The sequence below is a fragment of the Trichosurus vulpecula genome, chromosome 4 (genome assembly GCF_011100635.1).
Source record: "Trichosurus vulpecula isolate mTriVul1 chromosome 4, mTriVul1.pri, whole genome shotgun sequence".
Lineage (NCBI taxonomy): Eukaryota > Metazoa > Chordata > Mammalia > Diprotodontia > Phalangeridae > Trichosurus > Trichosurus vulpecula.
In genome coordinates this window covers 267,865,234-267,889,695 of record NC_050576.1, presented here as the reverse complement: position 1 = coordinate 267,889,695, position 24,462 = coordinate 267,865,234, and the positions used below count along the sequence as shown (strand labels likewise).

Sequence of the window (24,462 nt, the reverse complement as noted above, 5' to 3'; positions counted from 1 at the left end):
TAGAATTAGCTACTTAAAGTTTGATTTCAAATGTTTACATAAATAAGCATTTTAGTAAAAGTAATCTCTCTCCCTAATTTGAATTGCTGACCCAGAAATAACCAATTGATTTTCACTTTCAATTTTACTGGTTAAAAGAATGTAGTTACATTTTATAAATGCTTATCAATATTCCTATCTATCTACACACACACACACACACACACACACACACACACACACACACACATCATGCCTGGAGTCAGTCTCTGTGTCTGTCATCTGAGGGTCATTCTGGTTCAGTTAGGAGAGGCTTATTGCCAAGAGTGACTGACTGGTGGTGAAGATTTTTGGATATGACAAATCATGAAGCCACTGACTAAGGTGTGAACATCATGATCTTCACCAGTGAAGGGACAGAGCACACAAGTGAAATTAGGGATCTTCTGAAATGCTAAATCATAATGCTTCTGGGCATGATGTTAGTTTTTCCCCCAAACAACTTAAGTGATTTATTTCATAATTTGTATTGAAAATTATAATAAGGCATTAATATTGACAGAACTCAAAAAAATTGTTCTAAATTCTTCCCTTTGTATCTATGAAGGACTTTCTCCAATGTCTCCTCCCAGAGGTGGATGGATGAAAAAAATCCTCTAGTTTCTTTTATTACAGATTCTACCAACTTGTTTTTTTAAAAATATATAGCTATTTAATTTGAACTTCATCTGCTGTTAACTTTGAAACAATCAGGACTTAATTACCCAAATTCATCAATAATTAATTGGGTCAAAACTTTTTATAAGTATTATTGGAAATCTTAATTCTCAGGCACAATTATTGCTTCCTGAAAGGATTAGCTGCACTCGATTATCTAGAGTTATTGAAGCAATTGTAAAAGAGTGGTTCTTGACAGTCCAGCACCTAATCACAGAAGGAGGATGGGCAAGGCAGATAAACTGCTGAGAAGATGGGCACATGCACTTTGGATCCACATGTGAAGAGAATGCAGCTTTGGTACAATATGACCACCACTGTGGAGGGAAGACTGTGCCAGGAAAAGAACACAACCTGGTCCCCTCAAAAGTGAATTTGGCTTCTTCACTAACTGCATATGGATCCACAAGATTCCAAAAGCAGTGATGGTGATGTCAACAACCATTCTTAAGCTCGTGCTATGTTCCAGGCACTGTGCTAAGTGCTGGAGAGGCAAAGAAAGGCAAAAATAATCCCTGCTCTCAAGGAGCTCACATTCTAATGGGGGAGATGGCCTGGAAACACCTATGTACCAACAAGATATATCCAAGATAAATTGGAGGAAACCTCAGAGGGAAGGTAGGAAGACTGGGAGAAACTTCTGAAGAAGATGGGATTTTAGGTGAGATTTAAAGGAAGCTGGGGAATTCAGAAGACAGAGGTGAGAAGGGAGAAAATTCCACAGTCAATGAAAAATGAACCAAGTTCAGAGATGAAATGTCTTGTGTGAGGAACAGTAAGGAGTCACTGGATTGTAGAATATATGTGGAGGGGGGAGAGTACTATGTAAGGATCAGAAAAGCAGGAAGAGACTAAGTTATGAAAGACTTTAAAAGCCAAACAGGATTTTATATTTGACCCTGGAGGTGGTAATAGGGAACCACTGGAGCATACTGAATGTGAGGGTGACGTGTTCTTTAGGAAGACCATTTTGATAGCCACTTGAGCAGAGCCACTGGAGCAGTGAAGACTAAGGATGTGGAAAGCCTGCTGTCTTGTATAGTAAGTAGACAACAGTGGACAGTGACCATTGTTTTTCAATCATTCATAAGAGATATTTAAAGAATATCATTGCACACTTTGGAAGAATTCGGAGGACTAGGCGATAAATACTTGCCATACTGAGTTAAATCAGAGTGAGATTGGAATTTGCTAATGAAGTTATTGGTGTCAATGGCAAAGAAGACACTGACTCTGATATGGCTGGACTCTTAGAGCATCTTCTGTATGTCAGTTCTGATTGGAACCTATTCTAGTCTGTTCAAAACACTAGCGAGATACTGAAAATGGCAAGCTTGGACCCAGTCCTTGCACATGTTAATTATTCATGCAACCTGTGCAGAGGTCTGCAGGAAAATAGAGGCAAATGGTAACCATGAACATCATGAAGTCACCTTGGAAGCAGAACCTGAGGCAGTTGACTTTGTTGATTCTCCAGTCCTGGTAGAAGGGATTGAATCAAAAATCTCAGCAAAGGACAAGTATGTTCTCACTATGAGTGGGATACGCCCAGGAATGGACCTGCAGGATAAAACCCAATTCTTTACCTATGATGGTTGACCTTAGAAATAATCAAAAATACCTACTGGTCAGTATTGTCACAGCATAGTAGCCCCTATGCATTGTGTGTTAAAATTGTATCTCATTCTGGTCCCCCTTGCCATCCCCTTCACTAGTCAGTGTAGTAAGCAAGTTTATAAGTTGTCGACATAAAGAGGCAATAGCAGGAAATAAGTTTGCAAAGGGGAACTTGGAAGTCACACACAAACCATCCCAAAGATCAAAGAAGAATATACAAATTGTATCGTATAGTAACCAAAATTCACATCCTGATAATATGTGCTGAATCAGAAGAAACCACATAGGTGCTGCTGTCAGGGTTCTGGTCCTATGATATGTAAATTCCAGACAAAATCCAGACCACCATAATTTCAGACCAGCAGAATATCCAAAAGGCGCTGATAACTTTGGGATGATGTGAACATGTTAATTTTAAAGTTTTACTGATAACTTTGGGATGATCTGGATATGTTAGTGAACTAATCCCAAAGTGGCACAGATAGGAGTTAATCTGTTTCCCCCAAAACCCTATTGAACAGAGACCTTCAAACTCCTGCCCTTTTCCCCTCCCTGCCAGCACTCTTCCATCTCCCAAGGGTCCTTCTTGTGCAAATGCTTCCAACTCTAGTCCACAATTATGTATGTAAGTGACACATCCTCCCCATCCTCTTCCTCATGGTTCCTGTCTCCTTTCACTATCCCATTCCCCCTTCTTACACCATCTGCTTCTGTACCCCTTTGGCTCTTGTCTCTGACTTCATGTGTTTTTGCTGCCATACTTGGCTTAAAGTGTGATTTCTGCCCCATTTCCCACTGCCAGTTGTGATCTTTCCTGACAAGTTCTCAAAGTACTGGGAATACCTGCCCCCATTTAACAATTTCATAAATTGATGATCAATTAATATCACATCTAGTAGCTAAACAGAAGAACTAAAACATATGAGTGTGTGTAGATTGTCTTTCAGATACCCAGTGGTTCTCAGTAGTGGACTTAATACTGATTCCTCTCACAGAGGAAGACAAGGAGATGGCAATCATTTGTCCAGCTGGATCTTGCCCATTTGAATGTATACTCCAAGCTATCTCTTGGGCACCTGTCAATTTCCAACAATTGATGGAGACAGCAGCTGGAGACATGAACTTCCTTGAAGTGTTGGTATACCTTGATGACATCATCATCTTTGGCAAGATCCTAGAAGAACATAAGGAAAGACTGATGAAAGTGTTAAATCAGCCAGAGAAAAATGGACTGAACCTTTCAATTGATAAATGACAGTTTTGCAGAGTTCTGCTAAGTGTGTTAGTCATATAGTAGCTCAACAAAGCCTTGAAAGTCTTATAAGATGACTTTGGGTATATGGATCAAGAAGGGACCCTAGAACTAGTAAAGAACAGATGTCAGTGGTCCAAGATGGCTACAGACTTCACTAAGGAGTGTGAGGCTTATGCTTGTGTGTAAAGAAAAATGCTGGCAATTCATGGCACATTTTTGGAGGATATAAACACTAGGAAACTTAAAGCATCTGCTGTCTGCCATCATCTCCTCCTTCAGCTCTGTCTCACATGAAGAGGTGGCCCTTCTCCTTACCAAAGCAAACCCCTCTACCAGCAGAAGTGATTTCATTCCAACCTCAGACTCAAAACCTAGGAGTCATCCTCAACTCCTCACTCTCTCTTACAACCCGCCCCCTCATGCAAGGTGTTGTCAAGGTCCTTCTATTTCACCTCTGCAACATCTCCTACATATGGCCCCTTCTCTCCTCTGGCACTACCCCTGGTGCAGGCCCTGATTATGTCACACTTGGACTATTTCATTAGTCTGGTGTTCGGTCTGCCTGCCACAAGTCTTTCCCCATTCCCATCCATCCTCCATTCAGTCATAATTGATGATTTTCTAAAGCACAGGTCTGACCAAATCACCTCCTTACTCATTCAACTCTGATGGCTTCATTTTGCTGCCAGGAACAAATGTAAAATCCTTGGTTTGGCATTCAAAACCATTCATAACCTAGATCCTTTATCTTTCTAGTCTTCTTACACCCCACCTTCCCCTTTTACTCTTCAATCCAGCGACAAACAAGACACTCTATCTCTCAGCTACAGGCATTTTCACTGGCTGTCTCTCATGTCTGGAATGTTCCGCCTCCTCATCTCTACCTCTTGGCTTCCCTTGCGTGTACATACAGTTGTCTACATTTGGTCTCCCCCATTAGATTGTGAGTTTTTCAAGGGCAGAGACTGTCTTTTGCCTTTCTTTGTATATTCAGCACTTATCAGAGTGCCTGGCACACAGTATGTGCTTAATAAATGCTTAGTGACTGACTGACTTATTGGCAGAACTGAATTGACTTTCTTCGGAAGGAAATAATAAGTCCAAAAGTCACATTCTGGTGGTTACCAATCATTCCACAGAATCTGCACATATACACCCAACCATGAATCAAAAAGTTTCCACAATTGCTAAAGTATTGTGGGAGAAATATATCCCAGTGTATGGACTTCATGTCAGGATGCACACATTCAAAACAAGGCATAGACTTTGAAAGTAATTTTCACAGAGATGCTAGCTTTGGCTAGATTCAAGTCTAGAATGATACCTTTCCACCCTCAAGGGGATCCATGGTATAATTGATACAGTTGCACATTCTTAAACATGTTGAGAACATCAAGATCAGAAAAGAAATGTCTGTGGAGACAACATACAGCTTTTCTGCCAGTTCTACCAGGATGATACCATCAGTTTTATACCGCACTTGCTAAGGTCTGGGTGATAATGACGCCTACATATTGACTTGTGTTTTGGAGCATCTCAAGCTGGAAAAACTATAGACACAACCTTAGAGGAAAAGCGAAAAGACCACCTGGCACCTTCAGTTCGGAAGAATGCTGACAGAAACAATCCATGGTATGATGCCCAAGTTTATTGTCAAGAGATTAATCAAGGACACAGAGTTTTACTAAGAAATCTTCATGAGACACATCAGTTGGCAGAAAACTACTCCATGCTAGTTGTAGAGATACTGGGAAACTTTTATTTATAACAGCCCCAGACCCTCTATAAAGATAATTCATTATAACCACAGATTGCCTAAGGAAGATTTACTTCAGTGCAAGAGACCACCTACTAGTTTTTCAGAGACCAAAACAGACAATGGCTCAGAAATAGAAATTTCAAGGGAAGAAGACATGGTATTATGTAAACCTGACAACCAGTTTAAATTAGGGGAAAGGGAGAGATTGAACTCGTAGAGGCAATATTTTTCCTGTCTAGAACTTTAGCTGTGGAAACCCTAGGGCACCAAGAATCCCCACAGAGTATTGTAACATTGCTAGCCAGCCTGGACCCTCCAGGAGTGCAGGTTTAGGGAGGTAGGATTACAGTTTTTAAAAAGAACTATGACCAACCCGTACTATCAGCTACTTTAGGTGTAGGAGCAGTTAGGTCAGCTGGTCTCAGGACACATAGGTTTATTTGACCGGTGACAAGACTTATTTAGGTTATTACAGTGAAAAATGCAGAAGTGGTTACAGACAAAGCTCGATCATATATTTTCATGATTTATGTGGTAATTATTGCTTATTTATGTGCCTCAAATATATTTGTCTGTTAGCTACGCATAATTTTTTGGTTTGTCTGTTTGCACATATGCTGCTATACGTGGATGTTCTGTTATAAATTTACTGATGTTATTTATTGAATTGTTTTTAATGCATATTTACTTGTATAGACATATACGTACTGTTGTTACATGTGCATGTAATGTCATGCAGGTAATTTAGACCCGTATTCACTGAGAGTTCTATTCAGAATGTGAGACTATGGACAAATATGCCAAAACAGACTCTTGATATAAATGAATTGTTTAATTAATATTAATATCCTTTAAATAAATATTAATCTAAGCAAACATAATTAAAGAGGTAAATACTGGGGAAAATGATGTATTCCCAAATAATTATTTTAGATTAATTGCTATTGCTTCATTTTCTCAGTATAGAAAGTTGAGAACTGACTACATTGAACATTCGCTGAACTCATCTGTAAAGTCCTTTTGAAGTCACCCATGAAATGTCAAATACACAGAAAGAGATCTCCAAGACATTGAGTCAGTCTTCTGTTGAGGATTTATGGGGGGACATGAGAAAGCATTGCACAGCTTGAGTTGGGGCTGGATTACCATCTGAACCCTTGGAGGGCATACTCATACTAATAAGATCACAGAACCATTAAAGTACTGTTTGCACGTTAAGAGTTTTTGGTTCATGAAATCTGTTCCACTTACCCACCATAAGCAGCTAGCATCTATGGAGTCGGTGTGATCTTCCTACAATATTCTAAGCACTAGATAACCCAGTTACAGTAATTTTTGGTTACAGATGAAACTTAGTTGGAATGAATTTTGAACTTGAATAATAAACATTTCCTGTTTACTCATATTGTTCCTAGTGACCTTGCTGATGCTTCAGTGATCTTTCAGCTGTATGAAATGACCCGGGTCCCGGTAGAATGGAGCCGTGTCAATAAACCTCCTTATCCTGCACTTGGGGGTAACATGAAAAAGGTAAATGAAGTAGTTTTGTATCTGTCATTCCATAGACTAGTTGTTCCTATACTGATCTCTCCCAAAGAATTCAGGAATTCACAAGGCTTAGTAGTGAGTAGTCTGGCCACAGGAGTCTTTAAACAAACATTTCTTGAGGTGATTGACTTTGTTCCATATCTGTTTTTAGTAGTTTTGGAAAGATGTTAGCACCTCAAACCAAGCTTAATCAGCCATTTTATGCTATCTCCAACCTGTGGTACTTCATAACACAGAAATCCAAAACTTTAATGTATTTCTTCCCTTACTAATCTGTCCCTCAAATTCTGTATCTAGTCATCTGGCCTTTTTAAGTGATATTCATTCATTCAATAAATATTTTTGAGTGTCTGTACAATATGCAAAACACTGTGACAGATGTTATGGGTGATACAAATAATATTAAGATACAGTCCTTGCCTTTAAGGAGTTTATGATTTATTTGTAAAAATAAGACATGCATTCAACTAACTATAACATAAAGCAATATATCCTGTTTTATGAATAATGACCTAAAAGATATCAGAAGAAGAAAAGATAATTTCTAGCACAGATAGTCAGAGGAAGAAGTGGGATTTGAGCTAGCCCTTGAAGAATATACATTTTTCTATTAGCTAGGAATGACAGGGCAAAGGGGAGGATATTGTAGGCAGAGAAAATTGTATGAGCAGAAGGAAAGTCAAAAGCAAATTTGAGGAATGGTGAGGAACAAACAAATAAACAAATGAAAAGATGCAAAATATAAAACAATGGTGGCAACTCATGGGATAACAATACAAAGAAATGGTGTTACGCATATATGGGTACTACAGGGATTTTTTCCTGGTATTTATGAACAAAGAATTGTTGTATTTGCAACAGTACTTGTTCCTATTAGAAGATGATTAAAAAGAAATTGAAAATTACAGACTTTGTAAACTTTAACATGCTTATCCATTCTTCACCACTTCTTTTAAATTTGTAGATTTTGAAAATCTGCCACTTTTTCCATTCTTTCAAAAGATATAATTTTTACTTCTATCCAAATCATTAGAGATAGTGGTTTTCTTGAAACTCTTGGTTATTGTTCCTTCCCTAATTCCAGGACACTATATTACCTTTCTAACTGTTCATTTCATTTATCCTTTAAAGGTTTTTCTTATTTATGTCCAGTAAGTGTGGCTATTCTCTAAGGCCAAAAGGGAACTCATCCACTTTCATTAGAAGGGAACTCATCCACTTTCCTGGCCTTAGTTACTACTTATAAACGTGGCACAATTCTAAACTTAATCCATTTTCTGATTGGTATCTCTAGGTACCATTAGGATATGTTCAGTTGGCTGTTTTTATTAAAACCAAATATTTCTAAAAAGGAATTAATTTTTTTCCCTCAAACTGATATTCTTTCCCAATTTGGCTGTAATTGTCAGTGATACTACCATCTTCCCAAGCCCCACACTTGCAACCTTGGAGTAGGTTTTTTTTCCTTCCAAACTTTTCTGTTTTACCCCTCACACATGTTGCAGCCAATTTGGCTATGCAGCATATTCCAATGTATTAATTTCCATTTTAAATTAGTAGATTTCTGCAGGCTTTTAGAAAGCATCTCCCATTTTAAGTTGTAAAATTAAATTGTATCCACTGCCTGTCCTCCCACTAAAGAGGAAGTACTACAGCCAGCACACTATGAGACTCCAAAAATTGGGCATCTGCTCCTTCACATTTAAAATTCTGTACATTTGGGCTTCTGGAGTATAAATGTCTAAACAGAGTATATTTATCTATAAAGACTACTGGAAATGAGAGAGAATTCATAATATTATAGCTTTGTATATATTTGTAGAATTTCCATCACTTTTATGATGTTTAACTATTTTTTAATATTTTATTTTTTCCTAAATGTGTGTAAAAACAATTTTTAACATTCATATTTAAAAACTGAGCTCTAAATTCTCTCCCTACCTTGTCCTCTCTCTGAGATAATAAGCAATTTGATATCGGTTATACATGTACAGTCATGCAAAACATATCTCCATATTAGTCATGCTGTGAAAGAAAACAGACCAAAAAAAAAACCACACACACATATATACATACACACAAAGTGAAAAATAATATGCTTCATTTGCATTCAGACTTCATCAGTTCTTTCTCTGGAGGTGGATAGCATTTTTCATAATAAGTCCTTTGGAACTGTCTTGTATCATTGTATTGCTGAGAATAGCTAAGTCATTAACAGGTCATCATCATACAATATTGCTGTTGTTACTGCGTACTGTGCTCCTGGTTCTGCTCACTTCACTTTGCATCAGTCCACGTAGTCTTTTCGGGTTTTTCTGAAATCATCTTGCTCATGATGATGTCTTATAACACAATAGTATTATATCATAATAATGTACCACAGCTTGTTCAGCCATTCCCCAATTGATAGGCATCCCTTCAATTTCCAATTCGTTGCCACCACAAAAAGAGCTGCTATAAATATTTTTGTACAACTAGGTCCTTTTCCCTTTCTTTTGATCTCTTTGGGATACAGACGTAATAGTGATGTTGCTGGGACATTGCTGGGTCAAAGTGCATATACAGTTTGATAGCCCTTTGGACAAACTGCTCTCCAGAATGGTTGAATCAGTACATTAGTGTCCCAATTTTTTTTTTAATTTTTGGAGGGGGGAAGGCAGGGCAATTGGGGTTAAGTGACTTGCCCAAGGTCACACAGCTAGTACATGTGTCAAGTGCCTGAGGTCACATTTGAACTCAGGTCCTCCTGACTTCAGGGCCGGTGCTCTACTCACTGCGCCACCTAGCAGCCCCAGTGTCCCAATTTTTCCACATCCCCTGCAAGATTTATCATATTCCTTTTCTGTCATATATTAACCAATCTGGTAGGTGTGAGGTGGTACATTAGAGTTGCTTTAATTTTCATTTCTCTAATCAATAGTGATTTAGAGCATTTTTTCATAAGAATGATGTTTAATTATTAAAAGGACAGCAGCTTTTAAGTCCTCAATTTGGGGTGTAAGCATAACTAGTATTGATTATATAATGTGCTAAGAGAACCTTAGATGATTAACTATATTAGCAGAATTTTGATGGATACTTGTCTTTTATCTTTATGGTAAGGCTTATACTTATATTTGTAGCTTGAAAATTGTAACTATGCAGTGGAACTTGGAAAGAATAAGGCCAAATTCTCCTTGGTTGGGATTGGTGGGCAGGACTTACATGAAGGAAATTCCACTCTTACCCTGGCATTGCTATGGCAGCTGATGAGAAGGTAAGGATAAGTAAGAGCTAAATATACCAACCACAAATTGTTCTTTCAACCAGTCATTTAAACTAAATTTTATAGTTGTTTTCAAATTGTATAGGGAATAAAGGAAATTCAAAACAGAAAATGCTCATTCTAAACTTTTATTTATTCTTGATAAGCACCATTTAATGTAAACCACAATGTATCTGAAAAACAGACTTGTTCTACTTATGAAATAGAAACAAAATTCAATCATTAATTTTACAAAGGCATTTCACAATGCAGATTGTTAACCTTTTGAAAAAAATACACAAGTCTCTGGATTCTGGTTACTGAACTTTGTTAAATGTAATTAGTAAGCTGATCATGAATAGATATAAATTTCTTTAGAACTGGATTGTTCTACAACATGCACCTAAATGTTTACATCAGTGATCTGAAGGTGTATATTGTATTTCAGCATTTTTTCCATTGCAGGTATACCCTGAATGTACTGTCAGATCTTGGAGAAGGTGAAAAAGTAAACGATGATATCATTATTAAATGGGTGAATCAAACTCTTAAAGAGGCAAATAAAAAAACTTCAATTTCCAGCTTCAAGGTAAATATGAGACTTATGTAAGAACATTTCAAAGAAATTAAAATTAACATCAAATAAGAAATATGGACAATGTGTCATATAGCTCAGATTTAGTGTAGGGCTGTATATTGGCATCATTAAAACAAGTTTAGTTATAATAACAAAACCAACAACAACAATAATAATAATAAAGCTAGTGATTTGGTGTTGTGTAGAGGAAAAACCACAAATATTTCAATTTCTTCACTTTTTTGCTGGTTATCTCAGCACCCATATTGACAAAGCTGAAGGCTGTCAGAGTAGGCAAGACTATTTTATGATAAAGGAAAACAAGCAAAAAGCCAAACATAACTTTGTCCTTATAAGGAATAAAACAGAAAATAAAAAAAGAATCATTGCTCACGTAGGACCTATAATGCTTTGTGCTCCCTGACAGCAGTTTCAGAACTGTACTGACATCATTTCCAAGGCATAACAGAACCAGCCAGATTCAAGTGGGATTGAGAAAACGGGTAGGAAAAAAATCTTGTCATCTAATTTATAATGGCCCTTAGCATTCACTTATACGCACTTTTAATCAGTGAATCATAAAGCATTCACACCGTACATATACATTGCCACTAATTTTAGTGCATTTCCAGTTTTTTGTTGTTTTTGCATGCATGCTCATCAGAAATCTAAGCATGTTTGCTTGCACACATACAGTAAGTCATCTACCCTACTTTGCTATTTCATCTTCATTGTGTTTGTGTTTCCATTAGAATATATGGAAAACCTTCAGTCAAATTGTACTTTGGGGAAAAACATAATGAAAAAATAATTTAGCAGGGAAAGGAGGGGGAGGAAGAGATTTGCATTTCTTAAAATCAGGGCATCAGGAGCAAAAGTAATTCAATTATGGAGGTTAGGGGAAAAGAGAAGGGATCTTCTGAAAATCCACTGTTATCTGGTCTGGGCAAGAGAAGGTTAAAAAATATGGTAGTTATAGAAGTACCAGGGACTGGGCTGCTATAAGGGGACAGAAAGAAATGAATAGGAACCCTTAAGAGTATCTAATTTTTTTATTGCCCCCTTGTCTTTGAAAAGAGTAATAATTAATTCAGGACATTAAAAGTTGCAAAGACATGAATAAAAATCATAAAATTTTAGTGCACAAAGATGCCTGAGATTACTTTTTCTAACTTTTTTTTTTATGTGAGGAAACTGAAGTCATAAGAAGTTAGTAACTTGCCTGAGGTCACCCAGCCTTGTAGCATAGCTAGATTTACATAATTACTTTAGGTACAAAAACAGGAAGCAATGAAATAGTCTGATGTCAATAAATATTTATGGAGTGCTTACTATGTGGAAGCCCCTTTTCTCTACACCTGGGGTACAAAGAAATATAAGACATGGCCCTTGTTCTTCAGCTTCTTATAGTTTAGTCATAGAGAAAAGATATAGACATATGAAAAGGTAATTTTGACAGACCCAGTCTGAAAAAGGTAAGTAAAAAATTAATAGTATGAGTCTCACATGTTTTTAGGAGTTCAGAGGACCAAGAGATCTCTTCCTGTTAGTGTGGTCAGAAAAGAAGAGGTAAGATCTAAGCTCATCCTTGAAAGTTGGTTGGATAGGATTTTGGCAGGGAAAAAAGATCAAAGATAGGTAGCATTCCAAGGTTGTGGGAATAATTATAACAGAGTTGTGGATGCTGTCCAGTTTTATTTGGGGGACACTGAATAGAACAGCTTGGCTAAATTGGACAATTCATGACAGAAAGTAGTGAGAAATAAAACTAGAAATATTTGGGTTGGCCCTAGGTTGCAGATGGTCTTGAATGCCAGACTCAGGAATTTGGATTTTATCCTGTAGTCACTGGGGAGCTTTGGGCAAATGGTTGGAAAAAACTCAAGTTACTATCTAGTCCAAGCCATACATGAAACGAATTCCCAGTCTGACATACCAAACAAGTGGTCATCCAAGGAGGCAGAATTGCCTCTTGACGTGGCCATTCTACTTGGAGATGGTTCTAATTGTTAAGAAGCTTTTCCTGACTTCAAGCCTGAAGTAGCCTCCTTGAAACTTCTACCCACTGATCTTGGCTCAGCTCTCTGGGGCCTAACATAATCACTTGACAGCTCTTCAGATACTTGAAAACAGCCTTCATGATCCCCTCCCCCTTCTGCAAGTTTTCTGTTTTGTAGTCTAAACATCTCCAGGCCCTTCAGCCAGTCCTCTTATAAAATGAACTGAAGGTCATCCTGGTTATACTTAAGCTAGTCAAATACGCTTCTTTAAACTGCAGAGCTCAGAAGTGAACACAACACTCTGGGTAGGGTCTGATGAGTGCAGACAACAGTGGAATTATTACCTCCTTATATCTGAAGCAATGCCTTTCTTAAAGCAGCCCAAGATGGCGCTTTCTGGGCTGCTGCATTGCTCTGTTCCAGTCCACTACAACCCTAGGTTTTTCTTTAGAACTATTGTCTGTAACCATGCTTTCTTGACCTTTGAAGCTGATTGTTTTGTACCTAAGCATGAGGCTTTTTTAATTTATCTCTGTGGAGTTTATCTGATTAGATTTAGCCCAGTGCTCTAGCCTGGGTCCTGGATTTTGGATCCTGACTCTGTCTTCTGCTGTGTTGGCCATCTCTCCTAGCCTTGTGTCCTCTTCAAGTGTGATGAACATACTGTTGTTGCCTTTATCCAGGTCATTGATAAAAATGTTATACAGCACAGGGCCAAGTACAGATCCTTGGCATACTCCATTGGAGACCTCTTGCCATATTGGCAAGAAAGCATTATCAAGAATTTTTAAAGGCTGTAAGATATGTGTATAAAAGGCAAATATTCTTTGCTTCAGGGTTTATAGGATGGGAGACTTATTGATGATACTCCTGCTTCTAATAGGGACATCAGGAGGTAAAGCTAGTTTTAAGGGAAAGCAGTGAGGTCAGTTTTAAGCTCATTGAATTTGAGGTGATACTGGGGTATTTTGACGAAATGTCTGGAAGGTCATTGGAAATGCAGGACTGCCTCCCTGGAGGGAGGTCAGGACTGGAGATTTAGATTTAGAAGCTATCTGTACAGAGCTCAGAATTAAAGCCAAGGGGATGAGGGGAATTCTAAGACAAAGCGATGTAAGGAAAAGAGCAGGCCTGGAATGGAGAATGTGGAATATTTGTCTTGTGTTCCTTTAAAAACCAGGTGGCAACAGGGTCAGTGCACATGAGAAAAGGGGCTTTGGCCCACTAGTTCCCTAAACATGGCAAAAACTGCCAACCAGGGTTCCATCTGTTTCTGAATGTGGTCTCTTACTTAGGTGCTTCCATGAACTGCTTCTCTCACTTTAGTACCTTCCACATCCCTGGTGGTCCCTGTTTTTGTGACTCCACAATTTTATCTTCCCTCTCTATTCTAACTGCCTGGTGTCGAACTACTTGGTTTGCCGCACATCTCTAGCATGTTTTCCCAGAAAATTACTCCCTATTTATCCCCATTTTCTCACTAATCTTCGCCCTTTCCCTGTCTACTGCCTACAAATACACCCAAGTCTGCTCTACCCTCAAAAAGCCTTCACTTGATTCTTCTGTTCCTGCTCACTGTTTTCCTCTATTTCTTCCTCCTTTTGTGGCTAAACTCCTTAAGAAAGCTGTAGATAATTGATGCCTCCACTTCCTTTCCTCCCACTTCGTCTGGCTTTAATCCTTATTCAACGGAAACTGTTTTTTCCAAAGTTACCAGCGATCTCTTCCTGGTCAAATCAAATGGCATTTTTTTTCACAATTCTCATCTCTCTCGACCCTTCTGCAGCATTTGGCACTGTTGATTGGCATCTTGTCCTTGATGCTCATTTTCTCTAGGTTTTGTGACACCTCTTCTGGTTCTCTTACCCATCTGACCACCCCTTAGTCTCCTCTGCTGGATCTTCATCCAGATCACACCTGATAACCATGGAGGTACCCCAAGGCTCTGTCCTGGGTCCTGTTCTATTCTCTCTCTGTACCATTTCACTTAATAACCTAATTAGCTCCCATGGATTCAACTAGCATTTCTATGCAGATGACTCTCAGATCTATTCGTCCAGCTGTAACTTCTCCCTGACCTCCAGTCTCGTATATCTAGCTGATATTCAGACATCTCAAACTGGCTGATAGACATCTTGAACTCAACATATCCAAAACTGAACTCATTATCTTACAACCCCCCAATTTCCCTTTCCCTAACTTCCCTATTGCTATTACGGGTACCATCCCCTTCCTGGTTACCCAGGCTTCCAGCCTGTCATCCTCCATTCTTCTACCTTTTTCCATATTCAATCAGTTTCCAAGGCCTGTCACCTCTACCTCCATAACACCTCACATATATGCCCCTCTGAAGCAGTCACCACCCCGGTGCAAGCTCTTATCACGTTCTGCCTGGACTCTCGAAGTAGCCTATTGATTGGTTGGTCTCTCTGCCTCAAATCTCTCCTCACTCCACTCCATCCTCTTCCATTCAGATGTCAAGTTGATTTTCCTAAAATGTATTACCATGTCAAAAATCCACCCCCCATTCAGTCAACCCCAGTGGCTCTCTATTGCCTCCAAGATCCAATCTAAAATTCTCTGTTTAGCTTTCAAAGCACTTTATAACCTGGCCCCTTCCTACCTTTCCAATCTTCTTTACCTTATCTCCATGAACTCTGGGTTCAGGGACACTGGTCTCCTTACTATTCCTTACACCCTGCACTCCATCTCCTACCTCCAGAAATTTTTACAGATTGCCTCCCATGCCTGGAATGCTCTCCTTCCACATCTCTGCTGCCTAATTTCAAGTCTCAGCTAAAGTCCCAGCCCTTACAAAAACCTTTTCCCTGTTCTTCTTAACCTTAGTGCCTTTTCTCTGAGATTATCTCTAATTTACTCTGTAGATATCCTGTTTTCACAAAGCTCTTTGCATATTATTTCCCTTCCCCGACCCTGCACCCCAGATAGAGAGCTCCTTGAAAGCAGACTTTTTTGCCTTTCTTTGTATCCCCAGGGTTTCATACAGTAGCTGGCACATAGTAGTTGCTTAATAATTGTTTGTTGACTGACACATATTTGACTCCTGCCTATAGTCCATCCACTTGTCCCCCTTAATCTCCCCTGTTTATCTGATCTTATGTTTTATCTTTTTTCAGGGAAACATTAAGCACAGACTTAGGAACCAACAATCTAAAAGATGAAATGCATTGATTTATAGAACTTTCTTGAGTTTCAGATAGTCTAGTCCCCTTTTGGTCTTATAATCATTATGCATAGCATAGCATGGTCTAATGGGAAGAACATCAGTCTTGAGGCCAGAATTCAGAGTCTTGGTTTGATACTTAGCTGTGGGACCCTAGGCAAGAGACTCAACCTCTCTGACTTTTAGTTTCCTTATCTATAAAATGGGCGTATTAATACTCGAACTCCTTACATCTCTGAATTGTTTTGAGGAAAGTCTTCTGTAAACCTTGAAGTGGCATCTAAATGTGAACACTTATTACAAGGTATCAGCTGGCCTATTGAGGCATTGTTCATCTGCTCCATAATCATTTTAGCTAATGCTTTATAAAGCTCCCCAATAGTACTTCCTAAGATAGGCAGTGCCATTATGATCAATATAAAGGACTGTAGTGTAAGTGTAGCTACCAAAGGGAGATGTAGGAATGATCTGCTAAAATGATGTATGCTGGGGGGATTGGCTAGAGAGATGCTAAGTTAAGATGAAAAGAGAAGTGTGTAATTACCTTCATTTATGTAGTTGAAAGAGGCAGTCTGATGGTTAATGAGGTTAGTAGTAATAAATTTATGAATCTTTACCACTTGTTTTTTAGGATAAATCTATTAGCACAAGTTTACCTGTGTTAGATTTAATAGATGCCATCGCACCAAATGCAATTCGCAAAGAAATGGTCAAGAGAGAAGGCTTGTCTGATGAAGACAGACTGAATAATGCTAAGTAAGTGCTGGTGGTTTATTTGCAAATAAGCTATCCTGTGGATTTTGGGGCATTCTAATAGGAAAATAGATTTTATTCATAAAAATTGATATGGTTGTGATAGAGTATGGGGGAAATTGTTGTAATAGAGTTTGTAATCCAGAGCCTTCCAGAAAATTCTTATTTACCAACATATTTCATTACTTAAAATATATTCAGTGGATTGAAATAGACAATAAGGACCGGGAAAATGAGATGTTTTTCTTGTCTTTTCAAGATATGCCATTTCGGTTGCTCGAAAGATTGGTGCCCGGATATATGCCCTACCGGACGACCTGGTAGAAGTGAAGCCAAAGATGGTTATGACGGTGTTTGCATGCTTAATGGGGAGAGGACTGAACAAAATAAAATAATGAAATGTGTAATTAATATCCTGCCATGTTAAACATATTGAATGCCTCACAGTTTACAGAATTCTGAAGTTTAGTGAGTATAAAACCAGAGATTATTTGTATGCACAATGGTTATATATTCATTAATGATATTTAGTATCTTGTTTATACTAGTTAGAATTTAACAGCCTTTTTAGATAATACGATTAATTTAGTAATTAATTCTGATGATAGAAAGTGTTTATTACCAAACTCAAGAGTTTTGTCATTGAATTATTTTCTTTTCCCTAAAATACCATTAAATCATGACTAGTTTGTTTTCTTTAATAATGTAAAAAGATCGACCAACTCAATACATTATTTCAGGACCTGCTGGGGAAAACATGCTTGATTTTTGTGTTATTTTAGCCTTTTAATTTTTTCTTTCAAATATGCAATATGATCAGCAAACTAGCCTTACCCTTTAAGTTTCTGTAGTGTCTGAAATTGAAAGTGACAAATATTGTTCATTAATATTAAACTTTTTATATAGGAAGCAATTCTTGAATAAACCCAATATTTTGCTCTCTTGCTTAAACAGCTATGCTTTTTACTGAAAATTTAACCAAGATTGTAGTGCTATTACTTTCACATTTAGTAGTTTGATAATGTGGCATTAAACATATGGCATATTAAACTTAGCAAGATATTGTTAATAGAGTGTATATTGTGCAAAAACATTTGAAATACTCAGAGTTCTAAGAAAGTGTGAGAATTTGTCCAATTAACAAGTCTTTATGTCCAGCAATGTTCAATTTTTTGACCTCTGGTCTATGAATGTTTTAGGAATTCTAGTCACTTATACTCACAATTGGTAACCTCCTCCCTCCTTCTTCCTGAGCTCCCTTTGTGGCCAGACCTCAGCTAGCATGTAGCTAGACATGTTGACCTCATGTTGCACTGGTCGCAGCTCACTTAGGAACCAATAGATTATATCCTCTCTTTAAAAAATGAATAAGGATAATATTTAGTATATAATACCTTTCCATGTTCTTTCATAGCTGGAGAGGCAACATGGTGCAGTGACGAAAGAACTGGATTGAGAGCCTGGGTTCAAATCCTAGTTCTGCTGCTTACCACTTCGGTGACCTTGGCTAAATTGCTTGACAAACATGGACCTCAGTTTTCTCATCTTTGAGATAAGGATATTGAACAAAGTGACCTCTGAGATCCCTTCTCATGCTCTCTATATCTATGATCCTAAGTTTCCTTCAGATTGGGAATGGATGATTACTACTGGTATCTCTTGGGTACCACTTGGATTAGATGACCTCTGAGGTCCTTTACAGCTCTTGAAATGCTATGAATAGGGAGTAGACATGTTTTTAACCAATCCATTCTCATGATTGGTTGCTACCACTTAAAATTCCAAAGTTTCCACCTCCAACCTCTGATGCTGTGCCATGTAACAAAAGCTCTATCCCTTATATTTCATGGGGAATAAGTAAACTGGATTTCCTCTTCTGTATTTACCACTGCTTAAAGTATGGATGAATGTCAGGGAAAAGGAAGAACATCCATTTCTTTGGAAAGGAATATTTGCAATAAAATGATTTGCAAGTGGAATCTTAACGTAACATTCCTTTGCAAAAAAGACATTTCACCTTTATTTTCTATTGTGACTAGGTCATTCCAATGTGTAGATTAAAAGGTGTTCCAGCCCTTCAATGAGATCATTTAAATCACATTTAAAATTTTCTTCTCTGATTTTATGTTATTAAATTTATATAAATTGTGACTTTAGGATATTTCCCCCTAACAAAATATATTTAATAAAGATGTTATATATGTAGAAATGTGTCCATTTTTCTTCCATTTAAAAATATGTAACCTGTAAAATGACAAACCTACATTCCAGAAAATGAAAGAAAATAATTTTAGTAGTAAATTTGTTTTCAAATAAAATACTTTTCATACTGTTATTTTAACCACCACCAGGTGGTGTTGGTAGCTGCTCAACCTAATCTTGCTTCTCAAAAATGATCTGGGTTCTGGGGAGTCTCATGGTTATTCCGAGAATTTGCCTAGGCCGATGCATGGCATAAGTGCCTTACTCTCTATACTTTTCATGTTAGTGATCTTCTATTTCTCAGCTTCACCTCTTGCAAGGCAGTGCCAACTTTTTGGCAAGGGATGTGTGAAATCAGTAGAATTGGGAATTCTAACCCAAATTAGAATTTGTGTCTGAGCTCCAAACTCAACTGGCCAAACTTCTTGGACTTGCTTTATTTCTTTGAAGCCTAGTCATAGCATAATGGAATTAATTCTCCACAGAGGATGACAAATATGTTTTGGATTCTGTAAAGCAAATAAATGACCCATGATAATTAATACACCGTGCTTAATGGAATAAAATGTCAAAGAGTCTGAAACTCTTCCAGTCCCTGGGAGCTCCTCTCCCCTCCCCTCAGTGTAGGAGCTGCCTTGAACCATGAATTCCAGGAAAGGCACAGTTTGAACTGGTTTAGCAAATGAGTGCCCATTCATTCATTGTTCATATGCAAGTCTAGTAGAGTGATCTTCAGATGAGGAGGTAGAACCCTCCCTAGGTCTGAAACTAAGGCTCATGACACAGGAGAGGGTCTTGGGGAGGGCAGAATACACAGCAGATGATATTCTTGGTCCTAGCTATCTTGTCCTGGCAGGGATCATCAACCTTATATGGCTACAACTCTGCCATCATGGAACAATGGGGGAACTCAGCAGCAAGCAAGGTCACCCCAAACAATGTGCATTCCAGCATCCCATCTTCTCTTACCTTGAATGCTGACCCTTCTACCCACAGATTCTATCACTTCCTGTGACCACCTTCTATCTTGATTCATAGCCCAAAGTCCCCTTGAAGCAATGAGGAAGGGCGGCTCTAGAACAAGAGGCACTATTTTTTTTGCACTTCTTTGATACTTTCATAGGCAACATTTAACAGGAAAAAAGACCTAGTAGACAAATGATCCAAATTTAGCATAAGCTAAAGTCAATCTCATGAACCTGTCCTCAGGAAGAGATGATTTAAACCTAAAGTCACAATTACTAAACCCTTTTTGTTGCCATGGATTTAGAGTTCCTCCATTAACTTCTTGGTACAGTTTCTGAGTTGGAATGGAGGAGAAGGAACTACTCTAGACACCAAGTTGCTGCTAGAGTTGACATATGCTCTAGCATTCTCAGTGACCTGACTTTGATGCACTGGCATCAACACAAACTATATCAATGTGATGTCTGACCTTTAGTTAAGACTACTGGGCAGGTGCACAATTAATTGGATCAGCATATACAAAGGGGGGGGTTATCATTCACTTGGGTTACTCTTATTGCCCTACTCTGCCAGTTTCTTCAAGGTGGGTATGAGGAGAAAGGGAGATTTGGCTCCTAAACCCCCAGGCTCAGGCTCCGGGTCTAACTAACCCATATGTTCTCCCCCTTGGGCTGTGGTAGTGATTTAAACATTTTTATCTCTGTTCCTTGAGTAGATAGAGTATACATTTCTAGCTGTGGATAATGTGCCTGTATATATGAATATAAACTCTCTCTATATGAAGATATGTATATGAAATCTATATATGTAAAATAAAGAGAAAAATGTTTTCAAATACATAAAATAAGATATATGGGATAACGAAGAAAACCAATAGAAAGTTATCAAAATATTTTAAAAACAGGTTAAGAAAACTTATCTTAAAGAGTTGGCCAAGATACAAAGAGATTAAGTGATTTACCCAGAGACACACAGTCAGTATGTGTCAGAGGTGGGACTTGGACCCCAAATCTTTCCAACTCTTGGGCCAACTCTCTATCTCCTATGCATAGTGCCTGGTACAGAGAACTCAAGAAATGCTTCTTAACTGACTAGGCCGTGCTGCTTCTAAAATACATATAGATCTAGATACATATGTATGTATATATGGTTCTACAGACAGAGCTACTGTTGATCTTAAATGAGAGGTCAGGAGAGTCCTGAGGAATGAGTTCCCTCTTCTGTACTTTCCAGGATGTCGATGCTTAGTCTCGTCAAACCCATCCCTAGTGCCTGAGAAACCGTATTCATATTTAGGTTTCCTCCTTTAGGAAGCTGCCTGCAGTAATCAGTACTTCATGTGCTAACTTTTCTTTTAGTGTGTCTACTCCATCTTTCTCTGCTCCATCAAACTAATGCAGTTCTCAATTCTCCTTTGATGACAGGTTACCACCCGTAAATTTCAGGAGTCTCCTTGAAGACTTGGCTTGCCAGAGCTCTACATCTCAGGTCTCAGTATGTGCAAGCTAGATTGTATAGTACAGTACAGTACATTCTCCATATTTTCCTATGATTATTTTAGGAGCCTCAGGCTGATTTTAAGTTTTTTATTGTCTGGATTTTGGCTGTCCTAGTCTAATGGTATTTCCCATTTATAATATTCCCTCCTCAACTTCCCCTATTAGAATCTCTACCTTTATTCCAAGTACTACTTTTTACATTTAGTCTTTCTTGGTCTCCCAAATCATGTCTCTTTCTCTACCACCAATACCTTGTGTAGATTTTGAATCTATCTACATATGTACATAGGGCATCTAGATAGTGCAGTGGGTAGAGTGCTGCACCTGGAGTCAGGAAGACCTGAGTTCAAATCCAACCTCAGATACTTACTGGCTGTGTGACCCTTGGCAAGTCACTTAACCCCAGCTCCCTCAGTTTCCTCATTTATAAAATGAGCTGGAGAAGGAAATGGCAAACCACTCTAGTATCTCTGCCAAGAAAACCCTAAGTGGGGTCTCAGAGAGTCAAACATGACTGAAACAACTGAACAACTCTATGTACATGTTGTTTTTCTTTGTTAGATAATAAATTCAAGGTGAGAGACTTTCACTTTTGTTTTTGTATCTCCAGTGCTTGGCATATAGTAGAGGCTTAATAATGCTTGCTGATTAATTGCTCTGATGTAGCTAACTGCCTGAAGTAACATTGTTTCATTATGTGTTTTATAGATCAGCACTTTTCGGAAGCATTCTTGTACCAGGCAAGCAATGCACTTAAAAGATAGGATATCTGACATCTAAGATTATCTGATTTGAGATAGAATAATCCCAGTGAATACGAGTGACTTGACTGTCTTAGCTGGCCTAGTTTTAATTACGTAAATGTCTGTTGTTGGACTCACTATCTCTCATATACCTATCTGGAGGGAGGGATGGACTGAGCTAGAAGGTCACTGTGAAACCATGGGAGAGCTTAGTATAGAGTGTCCCAAAATCCTTAGTGCAGTTTTAAGCCATTAAAATTTAAAACTACCCTAAGACTTTTGGGACACCCTATAAAATAGAAAGCGCTCTCGAACTCTGATTTGAAGGAAGATGAAAGGTTCCTTGGTTTGTATCCACCTGCATCCTTAGAGAATCTGGAGCTGCCCAGGGGCTGGGGTCTTTGTGCGCTAGAGCTGCTGCTCTACCAGTCCTTGACTCCACTTGTAGGTTATATGTATCTACATGAGTCTATCTTAAGATAGCCAGTCGGGGCAAGTGAACAGATAGAAACCTCTGGATTCTTCTCCACCCCTTTCCAAGGGACACTTTGATTCCTACAAAGAAGGAAAGGCTACAGAAGATTGCAGCTGGCCACTTCCCTCTCCTCAGAGACAGGATACCAGGCTGGAGTTATATCTATCTGCCCCCCTAACTACCAAAAGTCTAGGGAAATAAATAATGTTAATTCCACATAGACCATCACAGAGTGCACAGCAAATAAATCCATTTATCCAAGCTGAAAGCAAATAGAAATCAGAGAGACTGTACAGATTAGAATGTAATGGACAATGCGCAGAACAAATGCACTCTCCAACTGGGAGTGAGAACAGCCGAGAGAGTCCTTGATCTCAGCCAAGGGGAAATTGCCTAGTCTCTAGTGTGGCAAGCTGGGAACAGAATCCTCTACATGTTGGCTTCTTCCCAGTATTTCTCTCCCTCAAGGGATCTATCTCTCCCTGAAGAAAGCCTGGAACTCATGTTTTCTCTAAAAGCCAAAAGTCAGAAGCCCAGAATCTCTTCTCTCCCAAGCTCTCAATTTCATTCTTCATGGAGGTCAAGAGCATTAAGGGATCATTCTCTCCTCCAATTAGGACTTTTATGCAAATGCCAGGCTTGAGCCTGGGATTACACAATGAAAATTCATGTTGGGCTCATACAAAGTATGAGAAATAGACCACTACAATGGGTTATCATAAATGCATCAGGGAAGGGTGGGGTTGGTTTTAGTGCGGGTAGAGATTAACTTTATCAAACAAGCCCATAGCCATGGCATTTTACAAATACCCAGTAACATGACAGAATGGGAGATAGACTACATGATTCTTGACTTCAGAGAGGTATTAAGCTAATAGACAAGAAAATTAGTTTTAAAACATGTAAAATACTGAAAAAAGCATTTGTAAGTGGTTGGAAAGTTGTTAAAAGTCTAATATAGTAATGGGGCAATTGGACTGGAAATGAGAACTGGGTTCCAGTCCTGGTTTTGCTGCTAAGTCCTGGTGTAGCCTTTTTAATCTATAAAATGGACAGAATGAAGTCTTCCAGTTCTAGAAGATCAAACCTAATGCTGACTTGGAGTGGCCTTTGAATGATGGGAAAAGATACATGTTGGCTGATAAAGGAAGAAGTGAGTGACAGTAGGAAAACATGGGGATGATCTAAATTAGAGCATATGCAAAGACAGTAAACAAATTGTTCTCATTGTAGCAGACGGGAGCAGGCAGGGCCATAGCAAAGCTATTCACATGATGCAGTGTTTATTTGCAGCTTTAAAGTCATCGAGATAATAGTACTGTACTGTACCATAATTGGTAGTTACTTTGAATAAAAAGACAGAACAATTAGATAGAAATAATACATTATTCATGAGTCTGCACTTAGGGCACTTTAATCATACATAAATGATGGCTTCATCTGAGAGATCACAGAATTTTAGAAAGAGCTGGAAGCAACCTTATCCATTACATCACTCTATCTAACTCCCTCAGCTTATGGATGAAAAAAGTAAGACCAAGGAAAGTTAGATGACTTGCCCAGTGTCTCACAGCAAGTAAGAAGCAGGGCTAGGATTGAACCTAGGTCTTCTGAAAACATATTCAGTGCTCTCTTCACTATTATGTATATTTTAAAGATCCAAGATTTCATTGGTGTAGCTACCTCTAGATAGTTGAATCATCCCCTAGTTCTGTAATGAGCCTCCCTGAGTTTAGCTAGGCTAATCCTGGAACAGACACATAGTTCATTGTTGGGCCTGTACTAGAGTTTTATAGAAAATAGCTGGATTTTTATATCTGCTCATGCATTTATTGGGACACGCTGTTCCAAATGAAGAATATGAAGAAAATCTGACTTTACCCAGATATGTATTTAGAAAAGGGAGGATTATTTTAATAGGCAAATGTCTTATATTATGATGAA

The 24,462-nt window shown here is 38.4% G+C and overlaps 1 protein-coding gene across 4 annotated transcripts in view; it reads left to right on the top strand.

Annotated features, from left to right (window-relative positions):
- The window catches only part of PLS1 (plastin 1), a 159,358-nt gene extending 140,516 nt beyond the window's left edge, over positions 1-18,842 (top strand). For all 4 annotated transcript variants that reach the window (XM_036755423.1, XM_036755426.1, XM_036755425.1 and 1 more), the window contains exons 12-16: positions 6,743-6,857; positions 9,998-10,131; positions 10,585-10,708; positions 16,512-16,636; positions 16,893-18,842. In XM_036755423.1, coding sequence (XP_036611318.1) covers positions 6,743-6,857; positions 9,998-10,131; positions 10,585-10,708; positions 16,512-16,636; positions 16,893-17,028 — 634 coding nt within the window. In that variant the 3' untranslated portion in view covers positions 17,029-18,842. The remainder of the gene's footprint in view (positions 1-6,742; positions 6,858-9,997; positions 10,132-10,584; positions 10,709-16,511; positions 16,637-16,892) is intronic.
- The last annotated feature ends 5,620 nt before the right edge of the window (positions 18,843-24,462 follow it).